The sequence below is a fragment of the Coregonus clupeaformis genome, unplaced genomic scaffold (genome assembly GCF_020615455.1).
Source record: "Coregonus clupeaformis isolate EN_2021a unplaced genomic scaffold, ASM2061545v1 scaf3849, whole genome shotgun sequence".
Lineage (NCBI taxonomy): Eukaryota > Metazoa > Chordata > Actinopteri > Salmoniformes > Salmonidae > Coregonus > Coregonus clupeaformis.
Genome location: NW_025537303.1, coordinates 1 through 10,899, shown reverse-complemented (window position 1 = coordinate 10,899; position 10,899 = coordinate 1). Strand labels below are relative to the sequence as shown.

Sequence of the window (10,899 nt, the reverse complement as noted above, 5' to 3'; positions counted from 1 at the left end):
GTTCCAGTCATTTGCAGCAGAGAACTGGAAGGAATGGCGGCCAAAGGAGGTGTTGGCTTTGGGGATGACCAGTGAGATATACCTGCTGGAACATATACTATGGGTGGGTGTTGCTATGGTGACTAATGATCTAAGATAAGGCGGGGATTTGCCTAGACGTGATTTATAGATGACCTGGAGCCAGTGGGTTTGGCGACTAATATGTAATGAGGGCCAGCCAACGAGCGTACAGGTCACAATGGTGGGTAGTATATGGGGCTTTGGTGACAAAACGAAGTACTGAGTAAAAGGTCTTAATACGTAATACTTACGTTCTAAATTAGCAAAAATATTTAAACCTGTATTTGCTTTGTCATTATGAGGTATTGTGTGGAGATTGATGATTTAAAAAATGTAGTTTTCCAATTTAGAATAAGGGTGTAACGTAACAAAATGTGTAAATAGTCAAGGGGTCTGAATACTTTCCGAATGCGCTGTATACACTCTTTTCTTGAAACATTAATATCTTAACAGCCTTTATATCTATTATAGACATGTTTGCGCAGTGGCAAACCTATAGGCATCCAGTGTGTGACAGGTTCGTGATTCTGTAAGGACAGCAACCGTAATACCAGCGCACTCATGTAGGAGTGCATTTTTTGTAAAACACAAAGGGCCAGTGGTATAGTTGAGGGTATACGCAGGTATAAGCCGTATGTGTCTGTGTAAATCAGAAATCTATAGGAATACCGTTTGGGAACTTTTAGGCAAAATTAGAGTATACCCACTTCACCAGGCACCACTGCATAGGGCCGATGGAAAGACAACAGTCACACACAACATGATGTTAAAGGATAAGCAGTCCATAAACTCGGACATAAAAAGCCAGTAGGTCCCAATCATAAGAATACAAAAACACAACCATTAATCATTTCCCAATCGAAATGTACAACTATTACTTCCCATTGCAACACTTCACGTTTAGCACACAAAGTAACCGGTGACCTAAAGTTTAAAGTGGAACTGACAGCGTTTTAACTACTTTGCAGATATGAAACAAAAACGACAATCATAATATCAGTAAAAAATATCAAATTACCAGTTCATGCTACAAAACCAACTTTAAGAGTTTTTTAAAATAAGTTATATTTGACTCAAAGTTCCATGATGTACACTAAGGCATTGTTGGCAGAATAGATGGATGCAGTTCAATTCATAATTAATATAATTCACCAATACATTTGTTGGTAGTCCAAAAATATTGCTATCAGGTTGTAAATCACAGCTGGCCTGGTACATTGTTTGCTGCCTCGATTCGGGATGCACTGTTTCAGTTTCAATGACTCAATATTCTGGACAAAAACGGACGAATGTAACTAAGGCTGGGAATGTCAATACAATTAAACTAGCAAGGGCAATGATCACAAGTCAGTCATAACGTGGCTATAATGAACATCGTTATGTTTGGAGGAAAAAGGGGGTGGCTTGCAAGCCGAAGAACACCATCCCAAGCGTGAAGCATGGGGTTGTCAGCATCATGCTGTGGGGGTGCTTTGCTGCAGGAGGGACTGGTGCACTTCACAAAATAGATGGCATCATGAGGAAGGAAAATTATGTGGAAATATCGAAGCAACATCTCAAGACATCAGTGAGGAAGTTAAAGCTTGGTCGCAAATGGGTCTTCCAAATGGATAATGACCCCAAGCATACTTCCAAAGTTGTGGCAAAATGGCTTAAGGACAACAAAGTCAAGGTACTGGAGTGGCCATCACAAAGCCCTGACCTCAATCCTATAGAAAATTTGTGGGCAGAACTGAAAAAGCGTATGCGAGCAAGGAGGCCAACAAACCTGACTCAGTTACACCAACTCTGTCAGGAGGAATGGGACAAAATTCACCCAACTTATTGTGGGAAGCTTGTGGAAGGCTACCCAACACGTTTGACCCAAGTTAAACAATTTAAAGGCAATGCTACCAAATACTAATTGAGTGTATGTAAACTTCTGACCCACTGGGAATATGATAAAAGAAATAAAAGCTGAAATAAATTATTCTCTCTACTATTATTCTGACATTTCACATTCTTAAAATAAAGTGGTGATCCTAACTGACTTAAGACAGGGAATTTTTACTAGGATTAAATGTCAGGAATTGTGAAAAACTGAGTTTAAATGTATTTGGCTAAGGTGTATGTAAACTTCTGACTTCAACTGTATGTAAGTGTTTTTTTTAAAGTGTCATTCTTCCTGGGGGTGTATATGAACAGATGTTTCACACTAAGTTATTTTCAAGAGATGGCTAACAGCAAGCACGCTGCAATAAAAAACACAGTTTCACTCTCCAGATGATAATTTGAAACTTAACTTCTTGTTGAAAGTTATTATTGAAAGGGGAGGAGCTAGCAAATTAGCAACAACATCCTCTTTCATAACACCTGCTGCAAACTAGCTGACAACAAAAGCTAGCTAGCTAGACCGTGGGAAAACTACTGCTCGCTATTGCGCAGTGTTCTGTTGGCCTTCAAGAAGGCAGAAGTTACCATATGTTTTTGTAAAAATGGCCCCACTCATTAAGTCAAAATGTAATTGGTTGATTCTACTGTCACTACAAAAATGTTCCCTTATACAGCTGAATGGCAGATGCCTTTATCTAGCTTCTAATGGCCTAGCAAATGGCTGACTTAGCTAGCTAGATTTATCTCCCCAGAGACCAACAAAGAAAAATCCTGATTGGATCTTTTTTTCTCTTCAGTGTTAACCCTTTCCTTCCATCAAACCTGATGATTAAATCAGAACATTATTTAAAATATTATTATTATTATAATCATTATTTTATAAATCCTTAGCCCTTCTCTGAAGGCGTGGAAGGCCCATTGTTCCCCAGTGTGTTTGGATTAGTAATAACTTGTAGAGTGGCTCTATTTTCCCTCAGAAGGCATTGTTTAATGATTCTGAATGTCTAAAGTATCCATAAGTTGTTCTGAAATATGAACACAGAAATACTGGACATTTTGAACTCTCATTATGGTGGTGATTTGACAATTGCAATCATGGTCTTGAATTGGACTCACATTTTTCTGGTCTTGTTCTTGACTCGGTCTCAGACCCCTTGTACCCCTCACGGTCTCGGGCTTGACTCGGACTCGATTTGCTCCGGTCTTGGTCTTGAATCGGACTCGATTTGCTCCGGTCTTGGTCTTGAATCGGTCTCGCTTTTAACACAACACTGAGTGTGTGTTTGTCTTAATGCTCCTGTAAGTAAGGAGTGGTGATAAAGTAAATGTGATGATGTTGAACGGTTTGAGTAGGATGTTGTTGGCTGATACAAAGTAATAACTGACTGAGGGGTTTGGTAAACGGTGGTACAGGTTGTCCTTAGTTCAACAGAGGGATTTTAGTACTTTACAAAAACTAAAATGACTGGCAAATTATGGACTTACATTACCATTAAAAATGTTTTTACAATAAAGTTTGTAAAACACTGAAATAACAGATTTAGTCTCTGAACAAAGACCTTTCTGTTTTGTCAATTTAGTAGGGTTGTAATGCGTTGTAGCAGAGTTTAAAAAGGTATGTTCCCTGGAATCGAACCCGGGCCGCGGCGGTGAGAGCACCGAATCCTAACCACTAGACCACCACTGCTGGAGCATAGAATACTTGCACAAATAAGTCTCTTGGAATGGAGGGGGCAGACGATGAGAGTTATGAGGCAGGGGGAGGATTCTCTGAGATCATAGGTCTCGGTAATACTCTAGACTGCCAAAAGGGTACACATTCTCACAGTGACAGTGGGCCCTCAGTAAACATTAACAGGTGCAGTGAGATGTACGTCACTGAGTGAGGACACATTTCTCCCCATAGAGTAGACTGACTCAGAGAGTAATGTCTCAGTACCCGCAAATAGACCCCTCACATAATTCCCTCACTACACTGACTTTTCAAGCATTCAAAATGACTCATAGACTTATCATTGAAACACAAGCCTGGCTCTCAAACACTTTTTTGACTCCTGTCCTTACTCGCTTGCCATTATTAAATCTCTAAACCTTTAGGTAATCCATTCAGAAAAGTATTTTTGACCTCAGGGTTAATGTGATGGAAGAGGAACTCTGCAGGGTAGCCTAGAGGTTAGAGAGAGTAACCGAAGGGTCACTGGTTCGAATACCTGAGCTGACAATGAGTGATAAATCTGCCAATGTGCAATTGAGCAAGGCACTTAACCCTCATTTGCTCCAGGGGTGCCATACTATGACTAAAACAACACATTTTACTGAGTGGTGTGGCTTCCCAGAGTGATTTCTGTTCCTTGAAATCACTCCTAGCAGAATGTTGTGGGGATAGGACTATGTGTTGTCTCGTTCACTCAGCTGTTCGCTGTATCCACATCGTGAAACGAAGGAAGACCCGTTCCAGCTGCACAATCACTCACGTCAGACCTAATAATACACCCTGACAACGGACACAGAGCGAGAGAGGGATGGAAACAGAGGAGAGTGGGGGTCCACTGACTCACTCCCAGGGTCAATAAGCGAGAATAGCCCCCTGAGGATCTGGGGACATAAATACAATGGACTGGACAGAGCGGAGCAGTCCAAACACACACACACACACACAGCTCCACTGACCAGAACTCTGGGATTAAGACACACAACCCACACACCATGTCTCAGGTAAGCAAACTTCCATGTATCCTACTGTGCTGACCTACTGTATCATCTATATGTCGCAGTTTTTGATGACAGCTACATTTACATATATTATTTCCTATGTTAAGGATTCCACAATGTTTACTTTAGAATAGAAATATTGTGAGACAAATCAGAGGGAGAGTTGGAGGATAAGGGAAATCCAGAAAGGTGTGAGATTTTGCCCTGTCTTTAACCTCCATTCTCTCTCCTGCCCTCCATAGCCCGGTGAGGTAAAGAAGAAGAAGCGTCCTGTGATGAAGGAGGAAGACCTGAAAGGAGCCCGCAGCAAACTGGGGCTAAAGGGCGAGCCCAAGAGTAAGACTTATGAGGTCATGGTAGAGTGTGGTGAGTAGGAGCTTTACCACTCCACAGTGTGTAATCGGCGCAGCGTTTTACACACTGGCACTACTGTAGGTTTCCATTCTGGCTCTACAGACTCAGTATCTATAGTACTGTCGCTTGCCTAACATAATTTTTTCACTTGTGTGAGCCTGTCAAATACAAGTAATGAATCACTTTCATATGAAAGGCAACTGACTGCATTCACCCTTTTGATATTGATCAGTTGTAGACACTAGTGTAGGGAACATATCAGGGAGAATAAAGTGAGACGTGAGCTTGGTTATACTTTTTAGAATGTTATCTCTGAACTCTGGCATGTTCACCAGCTCAGTCTGAGTTGGTGACAAATAGTTTCCACTCCTTCTATAGAGACTGAATCTTGTATAATCAGTCTGTAATACTGAGGGTATATACATTTAGTTGGTGGCAAGATTAGAGAACTAGGAAGGAGGATAAAATACAACACAATACAGCATTTCTTCTAAAGATTATAGACACATTTCAGTGTATTGGTTTGTCAGTATGTGTGTATATTGCATCATGTTTCTGTGGTAGTGCTTGGCACGCCCCACTATCTTTGCTGACAGCCTTGTCTCTGTCCATCCACAGAGCGTATGGGGAAGGTGGCTCCCTCTGTTTTCAGTGGGGTGAAGTCTGGAGGAGAGACAGTACTGGAGAAGCCTGAAGCCCCAGGAGCCAGCATCTTTGGCAAGTAGAGCCATCCAGTGTGGAGGAGTGTTGGCTATCATCACTGCACTAGAGTCTAGAGGAGAGACAGGACAGACATGAATGGACAAACGGCACCGAAGAAGCCAAACCTTGCTGTTATTCAATGGTCTGATACCTGTAGTTTTTTTCATTTTCAGCACGGAAATAGGCCCATGTCGTTTTGAGCTAGTTGTTCATAGTAGGGTTTGTTCATACTGTATGATGACTGTTTTTGATTGAGAATTTCAAATTGTATGTCAATTGTCATTTGTAAATGCTGAAATATTGGTTTTATGTTTTTATAAACAAATGAATGACCTCCCTACTTATTGGTTCTGTATCCTGTTGTTTGGAGCATTGCGTCACTTGTCATAGGGACATGGGTAGTGTAATATTCATATGTGTCACCATACTGAATTGTAATTGGATGCATCATACTGTGCAATGATTGGTTAAGACCACCCAGGTGGTGAGGTCATTCTAAGATGATCATGGCCAGAGACACATGGACATGCACGTTATAGCTAGTTAATAAAGAGCTACGTTTATAAATATCCTGTCGTCCTGCATTTTATTATTTTGTACAAAGCGTACAAAACAAGACATGGTGTCAGAGTAAAAGGACTAAAAGATGGATTTTGCTGGAGTTCCTTCACCTCGAATGGATTGGGGGTCTACAAATCTACCCGATGCATGGCGTAAGTTCAAACAGCATGTGGAGCTGATGTTCACGGGTCCTCTGAAGGAAAGAGGAGAAGAGGAAAGTGCAGCTACCTGCTCCTCTGGATCGGTGAAAAAGGGAGAGACATTTACAACACATGGACACTTACCGAGGCTGAATCAAAGGTACTGAAAACATACTACGATCGTTTTGAAGCATATGTTTTGCCAAAGACCAATACAATTTTCGCTAGGTACAAATTCCATGAGAAAGTACAAGGCGCTAGTGAATCGTTTGAACAGTTTGTCACTGAGCTGCGTCTGCTTGTGAAAGACTGTGATTATGCAAACAAGGATGAGATGGTCAGGGACCGTATTGTATTTGGAATACAATCACCGCGAGTGAGAGAGAAACTTTTGAATGTTGGATCAGAGTTAACGCTGGACAAAGCTATCGACATAGCCAGATCTCACGAGCTAGCACAGGTTCAGATGAAAACCATTTCAGGCGGCAGCATGAGCGCATCACGTGAACAAGCAGTGCACGCAGTCAGGCAGACATCAAAGCACACCTCCAGTGCCCAGAGAGCATGTTTCAGAACGGAGACAGACAGAACTCCAAAACAGAGCGACACAGACTCCAAACGCCCCAAAACATGTGGATATTGTGGATACAAAGTGCATGGCGAACAGGGGAATTGCCCAGCTAAAGGCAAACAGTGTACTAAATGTGGAAAATGGAATCACTTTGCAAAAGTGTGCAGAGTTTACCGTGGAAAAACAGTACATACAGTGAGTGAAGATGAAATGTCAATCAAAGAGTCAAATGCTGATGAACTGTTTATTGATTCAGTGACACAGAAAAGTCAGATATCAGAGACAGAGCAAGCCTTTGCTGACATTGAGATAGGAAGACAAGGCACAGAGCTAAAATTCAAACTAGACACTGGTGCACAAGTAAACATTATTCCTCTGAGTAAGTACAGAAGCTTGACATCTGAGGTGAGCTACAGCCCACCACGCGCAGACTGACTGGTTATGGTGGTGAACAGCTCCCGGTAAAAGGCACATGCACTCTCAAATGCAAATACAAGGAAAGGGACATGATGTTGGACTTTTACGTTGTTGACACTCGAGCACCTGCAGTGCTAGGTCTTAAAGCATGTTTAGACATGGACCTTATCAAGCTAGTTTTATCAGTGACAGCACCAGTAGAGATAGAGAATGTCATGGAGGAGTTTGCTGATGTTTTTACAGGAATAGGACTATTCCCAGGAGAATGTACCATTCACCTTAACCCAGACGCAACCCCTGTGATCTACCCACCGAGAAAGATTCCACTTGCTCTCCGCGCCCGTCTGAAGAAAGAGTTGGAGAGCATGGAGCAATCTGACATCGTCACCAAGGTTACAGAACCGACGGATTGGGTCAACGCTGCTAGTGGTGGTGGAGAAACCACGGACAGGCAAGCTCAGAGTATGTCTCGACCCAAGAGACTTGAACAAGGCTATCAAACGCCCCCATTACCCCTTACCGACGCTAGATGGCATCACACACAAGCTAGCGGGCGCACGCTACTTCAGTGTCATGGACGCCAGATCAGGCTACTGGGCTATCAAGCTCACAGAAGAGTCATCTAAGCTCACAACGTTCAACACACCGTTTGGACGCTACAGGTTCCGTCGCCTGCCTTTTGGGATTATCTCAGCCCAAGACGAGTTTCAGCGAAAGATCGACGAGGTGTACGAAGGCCTCGACGGAGTCGCGGCAATTGTGGACGACATCCTTGTCTATGGTCGAACCAAAGAGGAACACGACAGAAACCTCAGCGCGATGCTGCAAAGGTCCCGCGAGAGAGGAGTCCGGCTCAACCCCCGAGAAGAGCACAGTCGGCGCTACAGAGGTCAGCTACTTCGGGCATCTTCTCACAGCGAATGGAATCAAGCCAGATCCGCAGAAGATCTCAGCCATAAAGGAAATGGAGCCACCAAAGAACCGCGCAGAGCTGGAAACAGTGCTTGGCATGGTCAACTACTTAGCCAAGTTCGCACCCAGCCTCTCCAATGCTAATGCACCTCGTCAGCTGCTAAAGCAGTCCAGTGAGTTCCTCTGGGACAACCAACACGACATCGCTTTCCAGAAAGTGAAAGACTTGATCACGAGAGAACCAGGACCAATCCTTGCCTACTACGACCCCAACAAAGAGCTCAGACTCCAGGTGGACGCGTCAAAGTATGGACTAGGGGCAGTGCTACTGCAAGAAGGAAAACCCATCGGCTACGCTTCCAAATCTCTCACAGACTGTGAAATCAACTACGCTCAAATCGAAAAGGAGCTGTACGCCATTCTGTTCGGATGTAAGCGTTTCCATCAGTATGTCTATGGACGACAAGTCATTGTGGAATCAGACCACAAGCCCCTCGAGTCAATCATGAGGAAACCGTTAGCCGCAGCCCCGCCAAGGCTACAGAGAATATCCTTCAACTACAAAAATACGACTTCACAATCACTCACCGTCCAGGCAAAGACATCCCTGTCGCAGACACACTCTCCAGGAAGTTTCTTACCTACAAGGACAGCAGCCTCAGTGAAGGCATGGACATGCAGGTGCACACTGTGTACAGCAACTTACCAGTTAGTGACACAAAACTGAAGGAGATCCGAGCAGAAACAGAAAAAAGACACACAACTCACACAGCTGAGGAAAGTCATACAGTCAGGATGGCCTGAGGAGAGGAGAAAATGCCCTCAGAGCGTCTCAGAGTTCTGGAACCATCGTGACGAACTACTCACAGATCAACGGAATCATTTTCAAAGGAGAGAAAATCATCATTCCTACCAGTCTCAGAGAAGAGATTTTGACAAAGATCCATGCTGGACACATGGGCATGGAAAAGTGCAAACAGAGAGCACGGGACATTTTGTTTTGGCCCGGAATGTGCAAACAAATAGAGGACATGGTTGGTAAATGCCCCACCTGTCTTGAACGACGCCCTCGAACACCAAAGAGCCAATGTTACCTCACCGTATCCCAGACCGACCCTGGCAGGTCGTGGCAACCGATCTGTTCACGTGGAACAACGAGGACTACATTATAACAGTGGACTACTACAGCAGATACTTCCGAACTCGACAAGCTTCACAGCACCACATCTGCAGCTGTGATACACAAGCTGAAAGCAGCCTTTGCCAGGCATGGCATTGTAGAGACTTTAATATCTGACAATGGGCCCTGTTACAAATCAAATGAGTTTGAATCCTTCACAAAAGCATGGGAGTTCACACACGTCACCACAAGCCCACATTACCCTCAAAGTAATGGCCTTGCTGAAAAAATCTGTGCAGATCGCTAAATCACTCATGGACAAAGCAAAAGCAGACAAGAGAGACCCCTACCTCAGTCTCCTTGAATACCGCAACACTCCAGTTGACAACTCCAAATCACCAGCCCAGCTGTTGATGAGACGCAGACTTCCGCTCAATCCTCCCCAGCACCAACCAGCAGCTGCAACCTGAGGTCGTCAGCTACAAGGAAGTGCATGCAAAACGTGCACAGAGACAGCAACAGCAAAAGCGATACTACGACAGGTCAGCCAGACCACTGCCACCACTGAACGACGGAGAGTCAGTTAGAATCCAGGAGCATGGCTACTGGAAGCCAGCAGTCGTCATCCAACCAGCTGACACTGAACGTTCATATCACGTTCGCACCGCAGAAGAGCGGTGTACCGCCGCAATCGTCGTCACCTACTGAACACAAAAGAACAACACACTGACGAGATGAACTGTTCCCCTGAAAGAGAACGGGATGGACTAAACACAGACACAACACAACATACACCATACTTACCTGCAACACCACAAGAACTGTTGACTGACACAGAAGCATGCTCAGCTTCATATCACACAAGGTCAGGAAGAGAGGTCAAGCCTAGAGCTGTCCTAGACCTGTGAAATGTCAAAGGGTGTAGGCGGATCGCTGCCCTAAAAGAGTTTCCAGACTCTAAACTTGTTGTTGAAAGTTAACTTGAAATGCTTTGGTATTGTATTTGTTTGATATGTTGAGATGTCATTGCTACAGTGAAAAGCTGAGTTGCTGAGAAATATTTGTTCTAAAAATAACAATATGCTGAATCATTGTTTGTCTGTTATGTTGATGCAGTTGGTGCAGTTTAAATGGTTACTTACCTCGAGTTCAAACTACAGAGCATATATTCAAAAGAAACGCTTTATTGTTCCACATATTTTTTCTTTTTTTAAAAGAAGGGGGGATGTAATATTCATATGTGTCACCATACTGAATTGTAATTGGATGCATCATACTGTGCAATGATTGGTTAAGACCACCCAGGTGGTGAGGTCATTCTAAGATGATCATGGCCAGAGACACATGGACATGCACGTTATAGCTAGTTAATAAAGAGCTACGTTTATAAATATCCTGTCGTCCTGCATTTTATTATTTTGTACAAAGCGTACAAAACAAGACAGGTAGTGAGTGAAGTGTTTAATTTTTAAAATATT

At 43.4% G+C, this 10,899-nt stretch overlaps 1 protein-coding gene across 1 annotated transcript; it reads left to right on the top strand.

The window, feature by feature from the left end:
- The first annotated feature begins 4,453 nt into the window (after nucleotides 1–4,453).
- On the top strand, nucleotides 4,454–6,040 carry LOC121578206 (musculoskeletal embryonic nuclear protein 1). The gene is made up of 3 exons (XM_041892405.2): nucleotides 4,454–4,647; nucleotides 4,887–5,010; nucleotides 5,617–6,040. The coding sequence occupies exons 1-3, from the start codon at nucleotides 4,639–4,641 to the stop codon at nucleotides 5,721–5,723; spliced, it is 240 nt and encodes a 79-aa protein (XP_041748339.1). The 5' UTR covers nucleotides 4,454–4,638; the 3' UTR covers nucleotides 5,724–6,040.
- Nucleotides 6,041–10,899: the final 4,859 nt, after the last annotated feature.